This window comes from Oncorhynchus gorbuscha, linkage group LG13, assembly GCF_021184085.1.
Source record: "Oncorhynchus gorbuscha isolate QuinsamMale2020 ecotype Even-year linkage group LG13, OgorEven_v1.0, whole genome shotgun sequence".
Lineage (NCBI taxonomy): Eukaryota > Metazoa > Chordata > Actinopteri > Salmoniformes > Salmonidae > Oncorhynchus > Oncorhynchus gorbuscha.
The window spans coordinates 29,441,537-29,462,041 of NC_060185.1; the positions used below are offsets into that span (position 1 = coordinate 29,441,537).

General features: G+C 43.7%; 1 protein-coding gene across 2 annotated transcripts; it reads right to left on the reverse strand.

Annotated features, from left to right (window-relative positions):
* Positions 1-1,333: 1,333 nt before the first annotated feature.
* On the reverse strand, positions 1,334-19,201 carry LOC123992673 (bromodomain and WD repeat-containing protein 3-like). Of its 2 annotated transcripts, none has more exons than XM_046294029.1 (41): positions 18,993-19,201; positions 18,833-18,891; positions 18,696-18,725; positions 18,420-18,479; positions 17,355-17,505; positions 17,132-17,230; positions 16,801-16,961; positions 16,496-16,717; positions 15,992-16,092; positions 15,842-15,912; positions 15,495-15,595; positions 15,290-15,330; positions 14,893-14,994; positions 14,650-14,803; positions 12,840-12,974; positions 12,615-12,743; positions 12,300-12,525; positions 11,869-12,057; positions 11,476-11,665; positions 11,216-11,306; positions 10,971-11,114; positions 10,780-10,850; positions 10,453-10,669; positions 10,204-10,320; positions 9,855-9,962; positions 9,430-9,554; positions 7,773-7,855; positions 7,552-7,663; positions 7,394-7,455; positions 6,958-7,311; positions 6,568-6,814; positions 6,410-6,479; positions 6,275-6,322; positions 6,028-6,153; positions 5,791-5,943; positions 5,441-5,610; positions 5,038-5,333; positions 4,775-4,939; positions 4,247-4,567; positions 3,962-4,111; positions 1,334-3,839 (listed from the first exon to the last, which is right to left on the reverse strand). In XM_046294029.1, exons 1-41 carry the CDS (start codon positions 19,027-19,029, stop codon positions 2,467-2,469), a joined length of 6,861 nt encoding a protein of 2,286 aa, XP_046149985.1. In that variant the 5' UTR covers positions 19,030-19,201; the 3' UTR covers positions 1,334-2,466. The 2 variants fall into 2 exon arrangements, with proteins under 2 accessions (XP_046149985.1, XP_046149984.1); XM_046294028.1 differs by having other exon boundaries at positions 3,956-4,111.
* Between the last annotated feature and the right edge of the window lie 1,304 nt (positions 19,202-20,505).

Consider the following 20,505-nt stretch of genomic DNA (forward strand, 5'->3'; position numbering starts at 1 on the left):
GCAAGCGGTACCGGAGCGCCAAGTTTAGGTCCAAGAGGCGTCTAAACAACTTCTACCCCCAAGCCATAAGGCTACTGAACATCTAATCAAATGGCTACCCAGACTATTTGCATTGCCCCCCTCTCTTTACACCACTGCTACTCTCTGTTGTCATTTATGCATAGTCACCTTAACTCTACCTACATGTACATATTACCTCAACTAACCGGTATCCCCGCAGTGGCTCTGTATCGGTACCCCCCTGTATATAGTCTTGCTATTGTTATTTCACTGGTGCTCATTAAATTACTTGTTACTTTTATCTTATTCTTTTGAAACTGAATTGTTGGTTAGGGGCTTGTAAGTAACCATTTTACCTTAAGGTCTACACCTGTTGTATTTCTGCACATGACTAATAAAATTTGATTTGATAGTTTGTGGTGCAGGAATAATGACAAGCGAACCTGGGGAGCCTTGTGTTCACATTGTCCCCCAAAAAAGGGAACACAACTCAGACCACCTCTCGAGATGGTCTCAGTTTGGTTCGTTTCAGGGGCTTTTGAGGGGTCTGAGTTCCTATGGACTATTCACACTGCACACAAAAAAAATAAGTGAACCGTACGGAGTTCACAAAAATAGTCTGAAAGGGTCCAAGTGTGAAAACACCCTGATACATCCCAAATGAGTAACTCGGGATCCGACACTGCCACCAAGATTAGCAAGTCGACATTTCCGAGTTAATAAAGACAAGGCAATAATTTATGCTGCGTTCAAATGCTAGTTGGAACTAGGAAATGCAGAAATGTCTTACTTACTGATTCATTGAACGCAGCACATGTATAACTACAACCAGTTAGAAAGTTGAACATTTCAGAGTTTCCTAGTTCCGACTAGCACATCAACGCAGCATTATATATTGGTGCTGTCACTTAGTTTTTGAACTACTGCTTCAAATACAATCCACACGGTGGCAAAAACATTGATCCACACAGCATTAGTGGGATGTATTCAATGTAAAGTGTTAGTCCCATGTGTCATGAGCTGAAATAAAAGATCCCAGCAATGTTCCATACGCACAAAAAGCTTACTATCTGTACTCACTATCTGTAATAAAGCCCTTTTTGTGGGGAAAAACTCATTTTGATTGGCTGGGCCTGGCTCCCCAGTGGGTGCGCCACCCACGGCTGCACCCCTGCCCAGCCATGTGAAATCTATAGATTAGGGCCTAATGGAATTTATTTCAATTGACTGATCCTCTTATATGAACTGTAACTCAGCAAAATCTTTGAAGTTGTGTTTATATTTTTGTTCAGTTTAAGGAATGGTTAAGAATGCATTGACAACACATACAAAGTGAGCCTTGAATTTATGTCTTTATTACTGAGAAAAAAAAACAGAAGAAAAAAAAACAGCCCTCTTGTACTCCACAACCATACGGGTACCAGTAACATTTTTCTATGAAATCTGTTTGTATCAAAGTGTATGAAAAATATTTAGCAAACATGTCAATGCAATTACAGTTCAAGACCGCCGCAACACATAACTAAATTGTGACTGGTAAAAAGTTCAATGCAGTTAAGTTCTCTCCGAAAATAAATGTAATACTGAGAGTACATAACAAAAGAATGTCTTCCCAATATGAGAAATCACAGTATTTTGCAATAAGTACTTTTTGGTTTCCTGTACTTGGCAAAAGGGTACCAATTTGTGACATGTGGCAAGACAATGAAATTAATGCTCAAATTTAAACAAGCAATCATTTGCTACAGAGTGATCCTCATAAACCTTTCAAAAGATGCCATTGTCAATCCCATATATTTACACCTCATTCCATGACTAGAATTCACACCACACCCCCCCCCCACACACACACAAAAAAACAAATAAAAACAGTGGGGTGGGGACGACGACGACTAGGAATTCAAATTTGTACATTTTGGCTCACAAACAAGTCACCTCACAATACAGTAAAGGATCATTCATGTGGATTTACAAAGGACTTGAAGTCAAAAGGAGGGTGAAGTGGATTAGTTGTCTCAGTAAGTGTGCTTGGACTGAAACCGCCATCCTGGAAATGTTTATTGTCCCTACCTACTCTAGCTCCCAAGACTGAATGGCTGAGACTACAGTAAACTTAGTTGACCCCTGAGTTCCTAATGTGAAACTAGTGTATGAAATACCTCTTTACAGTGTGTTTCTTAGTGCAAGCCAGCAAAATATGCTTGATTAAACAGAGGTATATTAAGATAGCACCCAAGCTGACAATGCTCCCCCGAACAGTTATTTAGCTGGCCAAATCACAAAAGCAGAATGGGAGGTGGTTTGCGCTATATTTTATAAAACTACTCTTTTTTTCATAGAAAATATAAATATCCCTGAATGAAACAGATTCACAGCATTTCCTCTTGAAAAAGCTCCAGTGCTACTACCTTTAATGTGGCGATCAAGTGTCTTCAAGGTCTCCAGTTAGTCTCTCTGGCTATGCCTTCATTCGCTATCGTGATATGTCACCGTTCGTTTGCCACGGTTTCGGGTCTTGATACGCGTTCCACACTCTCCTCTCTGGAATTCTGCATATGACTGGTCACTGTCTGCCTCAGAGGGGTCCCTCCGGTGTTGTCGGGCGGCACCCTTGTCGCTGACCTTCCTGTTTTGTTTTTTTCTCTTTGGACTGCTCTGGGTCCCTGAGCTGGCAGAGGACTCTTCGTCCTCCTCGCTTTCAGAGGCAGAACTGTGGGCACTGCTGCTGCAGCGTTCCTTTCGCTTGCCTTTGTGTTGCTCCAAACGTCTCTTCCCCCTTGGACACTCAACCTCCTCCTCTGACCCTTGGTGGGAAGAGGTGTCTTCCTGACTACTACAGTCCTCAGGTTCAGACTTGGGTCTAGATTCCTTCTTGGGATACTTGTAGTTGGATCTTTTTGTTTCCCTCTCACCCTCATCTTCGCAGTAGCTCTTAGCCATGGGCATGCACCGTTTCTTTTCATAAGGGTTGTCTGAGGAGTCTGAGGTGTAAATGCATTTTCTCTTGGAAGAAGACTGTTTTGTAGTAGCTGGGGAAGCTTTTCGGTTGTGTTGATGTCCTTTATCTGAAACAGCATTGCTATTCCCATTCTTACAACTGCCTTGCATCTCTGAGTTCAAGTCCTCCTCAGAGTCTTCATTGATGCATTTCTTTTTTGGTTGGGCTCGAAGGCAAGGCCGCCTGCTAGGGCTATGCTTCTCCTTCCCATCAGATTCTTCCTCTGAGGAAGCACGCAGTTGTTTTCTCCTTGCTCTCCTGTTGGGTATAACTTCCTCCTCGCTCTCTGAAACAGAGTCATTGTGACTCTGTATTTTGGGTTTGTTGTTGTTTCGCAACTGACGTTTATTGGATTCTCCCTTAGATTCATTATCTGAGTGGTTGCAGTCTTCTTCCTCCTCCTCCTCAGACCTCACTCTTTTTTTGTGAGAGCTTGATCTCTTTGGAGTGTCACTGAGTTCCTCTGATTCGGGGACATCCTGTTTGTGGGTTGAGGCAGATTTTTGTTCTTGGCTTTTTGAATGCAATTTACTATTTTTCTCAGAGCCTTCAGCATGTTCTTTCTCCACCTTCCTCCCATTTTGGTGAGGGTGCTTTTGAGTATAGTGTTCTCGGTATTCCTCGTCAGAGCTTGCCAGAGGTTTGTGCCGTCTCTTTCTGGAGCCAGACTTCTCTTCCGCCATATAACTGGTAATGCAAGTTCTAATTTTACTCACTGCAGCGGTTGTCAAGTTTCTGGAGGACTTCTGAGACTCAACAGTTTCTTCCTCTTCTTCACCATCAGAGCTCTCCTCAGAAGTACTGTCATGTTTTGTGCTGTGCCCATTTACATGAGACAAATCTGAAATAGAGATAAATACAAACATTAACACTACAGCAACAAATGACTGAACTTGGAGATAAGGTAGAGAAAGTAGCCATGACTGAAAGCACCTACAGTATGCCTGTAGCTCTTACCCTTACCACCCGTCTCTGCAGCTTGTCTGGTCGTTCTGCGGCTGCTGGAGTTCTTACTCTCTCCATTCTGATGACAACGAGAGGATGAAGCTTCACTCTCAATACTGTCCTCATTGTTCTCCCAATCACCCAATGAATCCTTGTATTTTTTAGAACCTAGGGGAAAGAAAGCATATGTTACCCAACAGTGTTAAATGTTTTTTCAATGAATGCACCCTTGTGGTTCTGGTACAGTAGATCCATGACCAGTAAAAGTTGATCCAAACCAGTCTAAGCTGACTGTGTGCTCACTCTGTGCTGATGACTGCTCCTCGGATTCAGAGCTGCTCTGGATCACGGTAGTGTGTTTGCTGACTCGGGTCGCATGGCGGCTGCTTTTCCTCCTTTGTTTATCCTCTTCCTCAGAGGCTGAACCATAGTTTTCCTCAGAGGCTTCCAGAAGCTTCATCTTGTTGACGGCCGCTCTGGCAGTCTTCCTTTTCATTGTCCTGCGGCCCACATTCTCATCCCTGTAAGTGTCTGTACCCTGGGATGGTGATCTCTCAGATTCGCTGCTTAGCCGTCTCTCTCGCCCAGATCTTCTGCTGTGACCATTCACCTGGGCACCCCTCTCTAGACACACACAGAGCAGCAACAACATTTTAAATGGCTAATAATCATATAACACAAAAAAAAAATCTGCTCCCACGGGCAGTTCAGACCTTTAACCATAAGGACAATTGTCTGTGCATTTTTCTTCATCAGTAAGGGCATTTGCCTGACCACTCCCTGCTCTAGTTACCTCTTCTTTTCCCTGCTCTATGGTGCGATGGTGTTTACCTGGCTGTTTGGTGCGTTTCCTATGGGCAACAGCATTGTTCCTGGTCAGCCTGGTGCTCCTGCAGCTGGTCCCAATTGGGAATTGACGAGACAAAGAGTTTGACAAATTCCTACCGTCCTCACTCTCCTCCCCCTCATTGGAGGACTCTTCCTCGCTCTCGGCAACTGAAATAAATCATCAAAAACAGGGATTTTATTAGAGGGACAGAGACTAAGGGATGTCTTGCAAACTGCCTTCTACCAGATTTATGTGAAATCCTAACTTTTTTTCTTCTTTGCCCCCTTGTTCCTGGTGACTCTTCTGGTTCCCCTGGTCTCTCTGCTGTGATGGTGCCGTGAGGACCCCGGGCGTTTCTCCTCTTCAGAGTCACTCATAGATAACTCACTCTCAATCTCAGAGTCTGACCCTGAGGAGGCTTCAGAAGAGCTGTGGCCTGAGCTGTCACTGCTTTGGTTCCTTCTCCTGATTCTCTCGGTAGCAGACACTTTGGCTGAGGTAGATTTAGTCGTTGACGCCACTTCCACTTTTTCCTGAGTTTTTAGAGCAGCCTTCTTTTTGCTGAAGGGAAATAACAATATCATTAGTAGTGCTGTAGGTCCTGTGGACCACACAAGTACATTTCCTTAAGCCCAATGAGGTCTGTGGGCAGTAGAAGTGAGGCCTACCTTGTGGTGTTAGTGCTGGGTACAGTAGACTCGTGGTGCTGAAGCTTCTTCCGGAACCTCTGGCTGCGGCGGAGCTTCTCGCTGCTCTTGACGGCAGTTTTGTATTGCGATATGATTGTTCTGATTCTCTCTTCAAAGAATGCAGAGAGCCGCAAAGTCATACTGTAGATCTGGGGACAGAGGAGATAAAAATCTGTAGAGCACAGCAACTTGGCATCAGGTCCTAGTACCTAGATTGGTCAGGCTCTGGATTGTCATCAATGTCAAATGAAGATCAACTCAATAGAAGAGTGCTGAATTTCTTACACTGGAATCGCTTGTATGGTTTGGAAATGCAAGAGCGGAAATACCTTTGAGCGTTTGTTTGGCGTGAAGGCTTTAGCGTTGGCAAATATCAGACGTATGTCTTTGCAGAGCTCCATGGGGTTTTCATAGCGGTCCTCCTCAAGGGTCCCCTTCACAGTCCCAAAGTCCATGGGAGTGTCAATGATGCAAAGGTAGTCCTGCAAACAGACATGAGCCACATTAGATCAACAGTTCTGTCAAAGCCAGAGTCATTATTACAGTAGAACTCTGTGTTCACTTACTGGGTAAGAGGTAGGATCCACAGGCTTTCTGAAGGGCTCGGAGTCCTCACACTCAAAGACATAGTTCATCAGGCGCTTGCACTGCCCCTTCCAGGAGTCCTGGTCAGGTACAGTCTCCACAGAGCGCTGGGGTGAAGGGAGACTCATACATAAGATATAAGACAACATCCCAGCCACTTCCCTAAATTTTTATTGCTGATTTTAAGACAAAGATGTTCTGGTTTTTACATCATCATTAATTACTTACCTGGCGCAGTCTGTGTCCAGAAGAGGGGCCTGGTGCCTCTTCCAGGTCCTGGAAATGGACATTCAAATTAATATCAGTTCAACCCTAATGTTACACAGCAAGGTATGAATGATTTGATGATCAACCCTGATTTACCTCGTCATCCGTATAGTCCATGTCTTCAATAGCACTGTAGATCTCCATAATATCTGTACAGCTAGGTCGACTGAGGAAATAAAAAAGCAACAGAAGTTGTTAAATACAGATACATTTATCTGTATAAGTTAAAGCTCAATAACACTTGGACAACTCACTTGATAAATTTTAGCAGGACATCTGTGATAAGTTTTGCTGAATGGGCTATCTTGCTCCTTGGCTCATTGAAGGTCCGGGCGTTGTGCACAATGTATCTGGCATCCCAAACTAAAGAGGACAGTCGCCTGTAGAACCTATTTATAAGTCTCAGTCTGATGGTGCTCAGGTCTGTAGGGAAGGCTATCACCGTGCAGTAGGTTGGGTACTGAACTATGTCCACCGGGCCAGAAAATGGGGCTACAATATCTGTAAATAAAAAATAACAAAATCAGAAGTACTGTGAATTTGAAATTCAAAACCTCACTAGCCCATCTAGGAATGGTATACAATCAGAGGTCTGCTGAGGAGGAAATAGTACCAAAATGCAGTGATGAGGGGAGTGTTCTTACCGACGGTGATGAGTTGCTCAATGCCTGCTATGATGCGTCCACACTCGTCATCTCTGCTCCTCTCACCCCATTCTCCTGTCTGGGGTTTATACATGACCTCTCTCATCTCCTCTGCTGTCACTGGAACCCCTCCACCTTCACACTCGTTGTCTCTGCTCCTCTCACCGCATTCTCCTGTCTGGGGTTTATACATGACCTCTCTCATCTCCTCTGCTGTCACTGGAACCCCTCCACCTACACACTCGTTGTCTCTGCTCCTCTCACCCCATTCTCCTGTCTGGGGTTTATACATGACCTCTCTCATCTCCTCTGCTGTCACTGGAACCCCTCCACCTACACACTCAGGTTGCTGGGCTGAAGAGCACACACCATTGTTACCATACAGTACATCTGTCCTAGAATGAAACATTTCCAACAACAGAGTCTGTTAAATTACCATCCTCTGGAATAGCTTCCACATCCCAAGGACTTAGCTTCTCCATTTCGCCATTGTCCCATCTGGCAACAAAGCAAAACCAAGCAGGTTAGGCATCAACCGTTGCGAGACCATTTTGACTGGTTTCCTACAACACAGACCCAATCATACATTCTCACCTGACTTTGAAGCACTGGAAATGACTGTCCGGATATTCAAGCTGGTATGGCTCCTGACAAACAATGATCCCAAACCACCAGGCATCATCTATTACAGACCGGAATCTGTCATCTGCAGTGAGGAATAATACCATTTTAGATGGGGGAAATGCAGAAAATATTGCTTCGAAATGTTGACACATTCATCTCACGCATTACTCTACCTTGAGTAGTTAACTTACTTGGCTGCCAGACTCTACTGCGTGCTTCGTCATAACTCTGCCGAAGCACGAGGAAGTCAATCACATCCGGCATGTCATGGTACCTGAGGAGGCGTACAGAAGCCCAAAGTTACCAAATGTCTCTGGTATAGTCTGTAAAAACGTACATGTAAAGTGGGGAGAACAAGTATTTGCTACACTTGCCGAATTTGCAGGTTTTCCCTACTTACAAAGCATGTAGAGGTCTGTAATTTTTATCATAGGTACACTTCAACTGTGAGAAACAGAATCTAAAACAAAAATTCAGAATATCACGTTGTATGATTTTTGAGTAATTAATTTGCATTTTATTACATGACATAAGTATTTGATACATCAGAAAAGCAGAACTTAATATTTGGTACAAAAAACCTTTGTTTGCAATTACAGAGATCATACGTTTCCTGTAGTTCTTGACCAGGTTTGCACACACTGCAGCAGGGATTTTGGCCCACTCCTCCATACAGACCTTCTCCAGATCCTTTAGGTTTCGGGGCTGTCGCTGGGCAATACGGACTTTCAGCTCCCTCCAAAGATTTTCTATTGGGTTCAGGTCTGGAGACTGGCTAGGCCACTCCAGGACCTTGAGATGCTTCTTACGGAGCCACTCCTTAGTTGCCCTGGCTATGTGTTTCGGGTCGTTGTCATGCTGGAAGACCCAGCCACGACCCATCTTCAATGCTCTCACTGAGGGAAGGAGGTTGTTGGCCAAGATCTTGCGATACATGGCCCCATCCATCCTACCCTCAATGCGGTGCAGTCGTCCTGTTCCGTTTGGAGAAAAGCATCCCCAAAGAATGATGTTTCCACCTCCATGCTTCACGGTTGGGATGGTGTTCTTGGGGTTGTACTCATCCTTCTTCTTCCTCCAAACACGGCGAGTGGAGCTTAGACCAAAAAGCTCTATTTTTGTCTCATCAGACTACATGACCTTCTCCCATTCCTCCTCTGGGTCATCCAGATGGTCATTGGCAAACTTCAGACGGACCTGGACATGCGCTGGCTTGAGCAGGGGGACCTTGCGTGCACTGTAGGATTTTAATCCATGACGGTGTCTTTTATACAAGTAGCGAGTTCAAACAGGTGCAGTTAATAAAAAAAAATATATATATTTTTTATTTTACCTTTATTTAACCAGGCAAGTCAGTTAAGAACATATTCTTATTTTCAATGACGGCCTGGGAACAGTGGGTTAACTGCCTGTTCAGGGGCAGAACGACAGATTTGTACCTTGTCAGCTCGGGGGTTTGAACTCGCAACCTTCCGGTTACTAGTCCAACGCTCTAACCACTAGGCTACGCTGCCGCCCCAAGTAATAATACAAGTAATGAGTGGAGAAGAGGAGGACTTCTTAAAGAAAAACTAACAGGTCTGTGAGAGCTGGAATTCTTACTGGTTGGTAGGTGATCAAATGCTTATGTCATGCAATAAAATGCAAATTAATTACTTAAAAATCATACAATGTGATTTTCTGGATTTTTGTTTTAGATTCTGTTTCTCACAGTTGAAGTGTACCTATGATAAAAATTACAGACCTCTACATGCTTTGTAAGTAGGAAAACCTGCAAAATGGTCAGTGTATCAAATACTTGTTCTCCCCACTGTATGTTAGACACTTTGAAGTGGTTGCATCATTTACTTGACATAAAATGATTTGTCTGTGATTTTTCCCGTGCCATGGTCAATGAGCGTCAGTTTCAGGCGGCACAGTGTCGGAGGGCATACTTCATACTTGATCCCAGTTATTTTAACAAACTCTTGGTCCTGTAGAGAGAAGAAGAATTTCAAGTTACTCTTCCAACAATGTCCTTTCAGACACTGGCCCTCTCAACACACTAACCCATTTTCTACTGCATCGGCAGAAGACAGATTTATCCGTTTCCTAGTTTGGAGCAGAGTGGATATGATAATATATATGCCATTTAGCAGACGCTTTTATCCAAAGCGACTTACAGTCACGTGTGCATACATTCTACGTATGGGTGGTCCCGGGGATCGAACCCACTACCCTGGCGTTACAAGCGCCATGCTCTACCAACTGAGCTACAGATATGATGTTCTTACCCTCAGCTCCATCTTCCTCCAGGGCTGTTTCTCCATATTAATGGGGTACAGGCTGTTCCTGTTCACTGCCTCCACATAAGCCTCGTGACCCTGGCGGAAATAGATTACCTGAGGGAGAGAGAGGGTAACATTAATTAGACCAGAGGGGGCTGGTGGGGGGAGCTATAGGAGGACAGGCTCACTGAAACAGCTGGAATGGAATTAATGGAACGGGGTCAAAATTGGTTTCCATATGTTTGATACCGTTCCATTAAATCAATACCTATAGCTCCTCCCACCAGCCTCCTGATTTCAACCCCAAAGACGCACACAACAGTAGGGAAGCCATATGGTCCAGACAGTCACGTACCTCATCACCCATCTGGGGAACGAAGGGAGACTTCCTGGGAACGACATCAGTGATCCACGTTGAGGGTCTGAACTCGTTGGACACTTCTCTGTTCATCGACGGCCTGGCTTTAGGCCACTGTGATACACATGTACAATTACATAAGATTGATTTAATATTCAATAGGGAAGTGAAACTACTTTTTGTCATAGGAGAGCAGGATACAAGCATTGACATAAACAAAATATGCAGGTTAGTACAGTGGCTAACCTTGGGCATCTTGCTTTTGGGCTTCTTGGATTTCTGCTTGCTAGTCTGAGGAGGTCGTTCTTCCTCGTCACTTTGCTGCTTCTCCTCTTCCTCCTCGTTATCTTCCTCCGAGCTGCTAAGCTGGCGCCGAACTCGTTTCCGTGATGACACGGGAGTGGAGGGCTGCAGGTTAATCCCAGCGTCTGCTGTCCAGTCAGAGTATTCACTGGACGAGTGGCTGTCATGGGCAACATAAGTTATGTTCACATTAAGCCAAGCGAAATAACAATGACATACGCCATGTACCCCTTTGCAAGGAATCAAGAGAAGCAAATAGCTTATCTGTACCTTGAACTGTCACTTTTCCATTCCTCTTCCTCATTGGATGAATCCAGTCCACTGCTGTCCATCTCATGGTCCTAGAGGTGGGGAAGGAGATTGCAAGATTGACCTCTTTCACCAATATTCCAAATAGCTTGTTATTCTTTAATGGACATGTCAAAAGCATATTTCTTATCACACAGGTTTGTAGAATATACCTCAGATGTTGCAGTCTCTTCTCCCTCCTCACAGGAGAACTCAATGAATTCTTCCACAATCCCATCTCTGCTCTGCTGGAAGACTTTTTGCTTTTTGCGGGACTGTGCTCGTTTGATGCAAGGCACCTCATCTTCAGAATCATCCTGAGGCAGAAGCAAAGCAGAAATGCAGGTATGACATCAGTATCATTTTAAAATCTATGTGGTCAGTGATGATTTTTAAATCAATAAATATGTCTACTTACTCTACAACTGCCGTATGTCACACGTCGTTTCTTTGCATTGTATATGGCAATCTCCTCCTCTCCTTTTGTAATTCGGAAGTCATCCTGGCAACTAAAAGATCATTTACACATTTAATTTCAACTTGCATTTCAGGAATAATGTTCTAGAGATTAACAGTTTAGGAATAGACTTGTTTATAAATGACATCCTTTTGTCTTATAACAAACTATACAGATGATCTCTCCCCGTTGTTTGAGGAATAGAGGGATGTCAGTCTCACCTGTACCCGCTGGATGAGAGCTCGGGTACCACCACTCTGTGTCTCCAGGCCTGCAGGTCCCGCTCCGTGGCCATCTGGCTGCGAGGGGCATTCTGGTGCATCTGTCTCACCCCTTCCACCTGCCCACTGCGCCGCAGACCTACGTTAGGGGACGACTGCACCTCAGCTGCACCTCGCTCATTCACTGATGCTGGGTACAGAGAGGAGGGAAGACAACATGACTGCTTGTCTAGGACCCAATCATTCATTTAACCATAAGGGATGAGGGGGTATTTTCCATTTCCAATGGAGTCCTTAATCATCAACATGTAGGAATGTGAAGTATTTGAGCATGCCCAAGAGCAATGGTAGTTTATGGAAAGGAAAAGAGAGCTAGGAACATTATCTTGGTACCTCTACGTGGGGTGCTGGGGGCTGGGAATGCAGGGGCCTCTGCTGGGGCCTGTGTCCCTGGTCTGCTCTGCCTGTCCTGCTGCTCCTGCAGCTGCCTGATGGCGTCATCCAGAACGCTGCGTCTGGCCGTTGCCTCCTCGTGGTCCGTGGTCAACTGACTGATGACCTGCTCCATCACCTCGCCATCACCTGAGTTGGACAACATGGACACAGTTAATTTGACATAGTCAAATTATCCTGGCAACTAAAAGATCATTTACACATTTAATTTCAACTTGCATTTCAGGATTAATGTTCTAGAGATTAACAGTTTAGGAGTAGACTTGTTTATCAATTACATCCTTTTGTCAAATTAACATAGTCAAATTAACTCAAAGATATGGTCAAAGCAGGAAGACTGAGATAGTCAAGTAATGAGGTAGTTAACATACTTGTGGCGACATATCCCAGCTGAGGCACCAGGTGTTCGTCTGCAATGTTCTCCCTCCCAGGGACCAGTCGCTGGTATCTGGGTGGGTGGGGGTTCCCATCCACATCCACCAGGAAGGGAGGAGGCATGAGGTGGGGTGCCTGCTGGGTCTGCTCGTCCAACACAAAGCCGTTGGCGTCACGGATCAGTGGCCGATAGTCGGTGTGGAAAAACACCTGATCTGGAAGCTGGACAAAGACAGACAGGCAGTCAATCTCCAACCATTGAATAGAAGACTCTTTCTTATACATAGATGTAGTAGGAGCTGCATCCTTACCTTCTCATATGGCTTGGAGCTCCCAAAGCCGAATATGACCAGATGGCCGTGGGAGTCTGTGCAGGCAAAGCGCTGGCCATCGGGAGTGAACTTGCAGTCAAAAACAGCACCATGACCCTGGCCCTCAATCTGTAGGGCAGACAGAGCAACCAAGATGGAGTTAGTCATAGTTGGAGAGAATGGATGTTACTGTTAAGTCTTCTGTGGTGCGTGGCTCCTCCTCACCATGTTGAAGTAGTGCTGTGTCTTTGTGCCCCGGACGATGTCCCAGATGAAGACGTTTCCGTCGTGGCCAGCAGACAGCATGATCCTGGGATCGGAGGGGTGAGGCTCCAGGACAAACACCTCAGCCTCATGGCCCTGTACAGAGCATCACACAGCTGTCAGGTCAACTGTCTGATGCTATTTAGCTATTTTACCAAGTCATTGACCAAAAATATTTGAGTAACTGTCCCTGAAAAGCATGCTTACAGTGACAAGGGGGGAAAAAAAACTGTAGAACTATAATGTCCTCTTGACCAAGGAATCTAGAACTATACTTCATATACAAATACAGTGCATTCGGAAGTATTCAGACCTCTTCACTTTTTCCACATTTTGTTACATGCAGCCTTATTCTAAAATAGGTTGAATAATTTCCCCCCATCAATCTACACACAATAACCCATAATGACAAAGCTAAAACAGGTTTTTAGATATATCTGCAAATGTATTCAAATAAACTGAAATATAACATTTACATAAGTATTCAGACCCTTTACTCAGCACTTTGTTGAGCGCACTACAAGCTTGGCACACCTGTATTTGGGAAGTTTCTCCCACTTTTCTCTGCAGATCCTCTCAAGCGCTATCAGGTTGGATGGGGAGTGTCGCTGCACAGCTATTTTCAGGTCTCTCCAGAGATGTACGATCTGGTTCAAGTCCGGGCCAATCAAGGGCATTCAAAGACTTGTCCCGAAGCCATTCCTGCATCGTCTTGGCTGTGTGCTTAGGGACATTGTCCTGTTGGAAGGTGAAACATAGCCCCAGTCTGAGGTCCTGAGCGGGTTTTCATCAAGAATCTCTGTGCTTTGCTCCGTTCATATTTCCCTCGATCCAGACTAGTCTCCCAGTCCCTGCCGCAGACGAGAGAATCATGTTCTGGCAAACTTCAAGCAGGCTGTCATGTGACTTTTACTGAGGAGTGGCTTCCGTCTGGCCTTCTACTATAAAGGCCTGATTGGTGGAGTACTGCAGAGATTGTTGTCCTTCTGGAATGTCCATCTCCACAGAGGAACTCTGTAGCTCTGTCAAAGTGACCATTGGGTTCTTGGTCACCTCCCTGACCAAGGCCCTTCTCACCAGATTGCTCAGTTCGGCTGAGCGGCCAGCTCTAGGGAGAGTCTTGGTGGTTCCGAACTTCTTCCATTTAAGAATGATGGAGGCCACTGTGTTCTTGGGGACCTTCAATGCTGCAGAAATGTTTTGGTACCCTTCCCCAGATCTGTGCCTCGACACAATCCTGTCTCAGAGCTCTACGGACAATTCCTTCGAACACATGGCTTGGTTTTTGCTCTGACATGCACTGTCAAATGTGGGACCTTATATAGACAGGTGTGAGCCTTTCCAAATAATGTCCAATCAATTGAATTTACCACAGGTGTTCTCTAATCAAGTTTTCCAAAACATCTCAAGGATGATCAATGAAAACAGGATGTACCTGAGCTCAATTTCAAGTCTCATAGCAAAGGGTCTGAATACTTATGTAAATAAGGTATATGTTTTTAATAAAGTTGCATTTTTTTTCTAAAAACCTGTTTTCGCCTTGTCATTATGGGGTATTGTGTGTAGATTGATGGAAAAAAGACTACTTAATACATTTGACAATAAGACCGTAACGTAACAAAATGTGGAAAAAGTAAAGGGGCATGAAGACTTTCCCGAATGCACTGCAGTTGAAGGATGGCAATCTACACTACTAGTGGTTACAGATACAAAATGTCCTCAGTTATCTTTGTGAAACAAATGGAATGTAAGACAATGTGGTTGCTCCTACTTTAAGGATATGTAGCAGCTGGCCCGTGTAGGAGTTCCACACTTTTAGGATATGGTTGTTGACGGCTGTGATTACTGAGTTGTCATGGCGATCCCACGCTACCATGGTGACCTTGGGCTTGAAAAAGCTTTCCTCATTGGTTGTGTGTTCCGAGCTGAGGAGAAGGTCGATATGAAAGGAGGAAAACAGATACAAGCATGTGTAGGTGTATGTAATGGTGCCGTCAAGCTGTTCATTCCTTACCCTGGTAGAGTGGCATTCATGTTGAGAAGAAGGCTCCTCCACTGCTGACGCTGAGTCAGCCTCCAGATGCGTGATGTGCCATCTCGACTGCCACTCACAAACCTACGAGACGAGGCAAACCAAGACAATGAACTCTAGACCAGTGGTACAAGGGTCCCTGGGGGCACTTGGCTTATGCACAAGAGGTACTTGATAAGACTCATGAGAACATAGGCTTACTGGTAAAATGCAAATGAGGGGGTACTTCAGGGGTACTCCAGGAAGAGCAAAACTCAGTGATACAGTGAGCGAAAAAGGTTGGGAACCACTGCTCTAGACAATCCTCATGATTGCTTATGTTATAAAGTAAAAACTGTTGGGCTAAGGTGAGTGCTTCAACTAATCACATTGATCATACCTTTCTCCTGAGTGGCAAAATTGGATGCTGTCGACCTTGTCCTAAAAATGAGAACATATTGACAACAATGATTAGAATATTACATCAACGTTTTTTGTATTTATTGTATTGTAGCTTGAATGGATTTAACTATTTTTTTAGAAACTCATTTTCTTGTGTTCAGCTTTTTGCTGCTATTTGATGGTTTATCTTCAAGGGATCTTACCGTGTGTTCATGAAGCTCTGATATTTTTTCAGGGTTCCCAACTCCCAGGTAATATATTCTGATGACATCATCAGTACTTCCCGTCGCTAAGAACATGCCACCTAAAATGTTTTATAAAACACAAAAATGACTATAAATGTATCCCAATTTGGTTCAGAGTCTCTCTATACCCATGTTAGAGTAGCTTATACTTGTAACAGTTGGTGAGGTAAAAAGCTGGATCAATACATCGGTTGAAAATTGTATCAGCTATGGTGAGTATAATAGGTACACTATGATCAACTTGTAGGAATGTATTTAAAGATCCAAAGCATTCTTTTACACAACTGCTATCTTGACATCATTACCTGGACTGAATGATGAGCACACCATCTGAACTCCCGGCCTGGGTCGCTCTGTAAACTTCTGCGGGCGATCACTTTACAAACAGAGTGTAAATGTTTCAGACTTATGATGTAATTATTATCTTGATCAAATTACCAGCAATTGAAACTCACCTGAAATGTATGTTATTGACATCCCACTGCCAAAAGCAGATTGTTGCATCAGTTCCAGTGGACACCAGGTATCTCTTTGAGCCCTTGGCAAATGGTGAGAACTGAGGACAGATGTAATTCACCCAGTTAAATGATGTTCCAGATAGACAGACTTATGCACCCACATCTATACTGAGAGCAACACACTAGTGGTCCAATGTGAGCTTCTGAAGCAAACCAGGTTAAGTATTTGTATTTATTGATCCCCAGTCAGCTACTCTCAGCTACTCTTCCTGGGGTCCAGCAAAATCAAGGCAGTTTTAAACGTTACATTCACAACAGATTTCACAACATTATGTACAAAATGGGATAAAAAGAGATGTGTGCAGTTACCACATTATACTGTTGCATGGTTTTCTACATTTGCAAAACTGTGGACAGCATTAACTTACATACTCTTTGCCTGGCTAACATTAGACAGATAAAAACATAATAAGGGTGTTGGAGGAAGATAGAAGCTCCTACCTGTAGGGAGGTAATGGACCCACTGTGCCCCTGTAGGACAGCCATAGGGGCACAGGTACGAAGGCACCACACTCGGATGGTTTTGTCACAGCTGCCAGCTGCCATCAAGGTATTCTCGAAGCTGACAGCCAGGTCTGAGATCTCAGCAGAATGTCCTCTCAGGGTGGAGTGCAGCCTCCCGTCAAACGAAGACCATATTTTCACCAAGCAGTCATCAGAGCCCTTGAAAGTAGATTTGATAAGCTAGATAAAGTGATGAGCCTACAATGATTTCCCCCAAGAACTTGATCTTTATGATGACTCACAGTGAAAATCCTGAGACCGGTTCGATCAAAAGCGATGCAGTAGACTGCAGACAGATGACCCAGAATCCTCCTGTGCATCCGCATGTGCTGATAGTTGCTCACAGGGTTCACAGCGCTGAACCGTTGAGTACCGGTTAGCTCCCTTCCTCTGTACACCTCCACTGTGATGGACAAAACACTATGATTTAGAGTCCAAACGTGATAATAACAGAATCATGTTAACAGAAAAGAACACGTGTTGAGTTATAAGAACACATTGCATTTACAGTACCGGCATAAATAGAAAATAATCATGTGTGAAAATGTCAATCTTGTGTCAGAGAATACCAACCTAGATTTGGAGGATCTCTGCAGGTCAAATGCATCTCTGGTGGTCTCCCTCTGTGCAGGGTAGCAAATGATGAGCCTTTCCTCCGAACATTGTCGTAATCTGGAAGAGGTGGAAATAAAAAGGCAATTTAATAATTAAATTTTACAACTCAATTCCAGAAAGAATAGTTGCTGATGTATACATTTAGAATTCACACTCAAACAAGACATGTAAAGTTGAACACCTTTTGATGTTCTGAGTAAGGACTGCCTCCCGGTTCCCAGTAGGGAATGTATGCCTGGAACACATGATGGCACCTCTTTGTCCAGAATCGGCCCAATCTGCTTACAGATCTGCAGCAAATGGTCAGGTGCAATGTGTCTGTTGGATGCAACCTAGGGGATCAAACAGTGTTGATGAGCAGAATGACTCATCCAGCTTTCATTGTTACAAGTTAAACCACTATCTATGCTTTGTTACTCAAGCCATCACAACATTTGTAGGTTGGGTAGCAGTCAAGAGCGTTGGGCCAGTAACCGAAAGGTCGCTGGTTCGAATCCCAAAGCAGACTAGGTGACACATCTGTTGTTGTGCCCTTGAGCAAGGCACTTAACCCTAATTGCTCTTGTAAATTGCTCTGGCGCATCTGATAAATGACTAAAATGTTAAAAATGTAAACTATGATGACACCAGGAATCACAAAACTACAGTACTGCAACCACATTGTCTATTTATTATTTAGATCAAAGTCTTTGTCTAATATTTCAGTACTGTCAGCCAGTGGCATTGTAAGAAAATATACATTTCTTAATTTTTCTAGGGGCAAAAAAACAAAAACAACTAGGGTTCTTCATGTACACCTGATCTCGTTCCACCAGTGTGCTACATTCCTTGTGGGCAGAACGTTTTATGTAAAACACATTCATCAACGGACGAATCACAACACAGGTCACAAGGAAAATAGCGCAACGACAGCCTTTCTAGGGCGTGGATTGGTCAACAGTGGTGTCCTGACGTAGCCAGAACCACAAGAGTCCCCACCCAATCTGCAGTACAACAGATATATTTATAAATGCTATATCAATTTTGTTTCTATACTACAGTGTCAAGCTTTCGACACATACGAAAATACGTAATCCTACATACCGGTAAAAGTTTAAAAGCTGTTTATTATGCAACAACAATGTAACAACGATTAAATCTGATTGAACAAAGAGTAAATGGCCCAAGCATGGACACACAACGTGGTTGTCATTCAACAATAACAGATATTCGACAATGAGTTTACATCTATTGATTATAGACTTACCAAATCTTCGTAAGATCTTGGATGTTCATGTCCTTGCCAGTCTAATCTGCAGGGTAAAAGCTATCCAAAATGGTGCGCATTAGTGTAAATCACAACACTGAAGATGCTAGAAACACTGTCAGAAATTTAGTTAGTAAAAACGTGTGATGTCAAACGAGTGAGGCGGTCAGAGAAGCATTAAAAGTCGTGAGTGAGACAAGTTTTACGTTCCAGTCCAATCGGGATCGCTAGCTACATACATCGACTGCAGAACGTCGCTGCTGCCGGAATACACACCTGATATTCTTCTAGTTCGCTCGCTAGAACCTGCAATTGATTAAAACAAATAGGTGTTTCGAATATACTGCTTTCATTTACTATTCGCCAAAAAATGTGGAATAGTAAGAAATTGTCAATAAGGCACGCCAATTTACCTCAGCCGCTCTCCGACATGGACCCGTTGTCAGAAAACGTGAAATTAGGTAATATAGCTCTGTAAGTGAATAGCAGAAAATAGTACCACAATTGGATATCAATTAAATCAAGCTTTATCTATAATTTAAGCAATGAATTAGGCAACTATATGCGCCTTACCCGATTCAAGGAGCGAAATATTCCGACTTTTGGCCATTGAATCAGCCGTGATTTGGTTGGTGTACAATTGTAAACTAACTTTATGACTAGTGAGAGTATGATATATTTATTTAATTTCGGTTACACTGCTCTGACCCCCTCCACGGTTGCTCCCGCTTTCTAATCAGCCTGTTTTCAGTCGCCATTGGAAGGATGAGGCCTCAGCAATACTAGTTACTTCCGCCACAGCAGAGGAAATAGGGGGTGGGGAACAACTCTTACAATTTTGTTCGACTACAACAAAGACAAAGCGAAGCTCGGCCGCTAATTGCACTAATATTATCTTTAAATGCATTCGAAAGCTTTGGATCAATATAAATAAAGCTATTTCTATATGCGGAATTATAGTTTAAAGACCGCACTGTTGTCTTTTCTTCAACAAGGTCGTGCCTTGTTGATGACGTCACGTGTTAGCGAGACAAATGTCACGTTTTATTATCCTTCATTTTACTCTGAGATTAGTCTTTAGTGCACTTACCTCTCTTCACTACTTAGGCTTTGTTTCAATAACTCAACTGAATAAAGAAAAACATATCTGTGTGGTGTATAGACAAACGGGCCATGCAATGGTGACGAGAGCAATGCATTATCAGCCCGTGCAGTGCATAGTAGGCTTCAATTGCATTGACAAATTGGCGAAATACTGTAGTTGACAATTTTTTTTGTTTTACATTTGTCTGGAGATATGACATGATAGACCTGCTTTTCTTACATCCATGTAAATACAGTATATTGTTCTAGTCTCGGATGTGGTGTCTGTCTATCCCATCCTGCACTCGCATTTGAGGGGTCTTGACTAGATGGGATAATTCGCTGTCAGAAGTGACTTTTCGTAGCAGGTCAGGAGACTTAATGTAGCAAACGCAGCAGGTTATGATAATTAGGCTGAGGTTAGTTAAAAACGCAAAAATGATCGATACTATTCGAATATGAAAGTTGTCACTGACATTACCCATTTCAGGCGATGTATTTATGGTACAACAAATGTAATTTATGCTATAAGTAGTAATTGAAAAAACACTATGTAAGCAGCCTAATGGATCTTTGTAGGCTATTCGAATGTATTAAATGTGCTTCTACACCTGCATTGCTTGCTGTTTGGGGTTTTAGGCTGGGTTTCTGTACAGCACTTTGAGATCTCAGCTGATGTACGAAGGGCTATATAAATAAATTTGATTAAATAAACTCGACAACGGGGTGAATTTGGTCCACCAGTTGACGACCCCTGATATAGTGCAATTGTCATGCAGCTGCTTGTGGAATAACCAACTGAGTTGGTGTATGGCTGTGTAACAGTATAATTTTAAACCGTCCCCTCGCCCATGCCCGGGCGCGAACCAGGAAAGCCACGGCCCTTGCAGAGCAAGGGGAAACACTACTTCAAGGTCTCAGAGCAAGTGACGTAACCGATTGAAACGCTATTTAGCGCACACCGCTAACTAAGCTAGCCGTTTCACATCCGTTACAGCTGCAC

Coding starts and splice junctions, on each gene's coding strand:
- LOC123992673 (XM_046294028.1), bottom strand. CDS start 19,029: ATGGCCAAAAGTCGGAATATTTCGCTCCTTGAATCGG. Junction 10,670..10,779: donor TGGAAAAGTGACAGTTCAAG/GTACAGATAAGC, acceptor TGCCCATGACAG/CCACTCGTCCAGTGAATACT. Junction 5,611..5,790: donor CGCCAAACAAACGCTCAAAG/GTATTTCCGCTC, acceptor CTCTGTCCCCAG/ATCTACAGTATGACTTTGCG.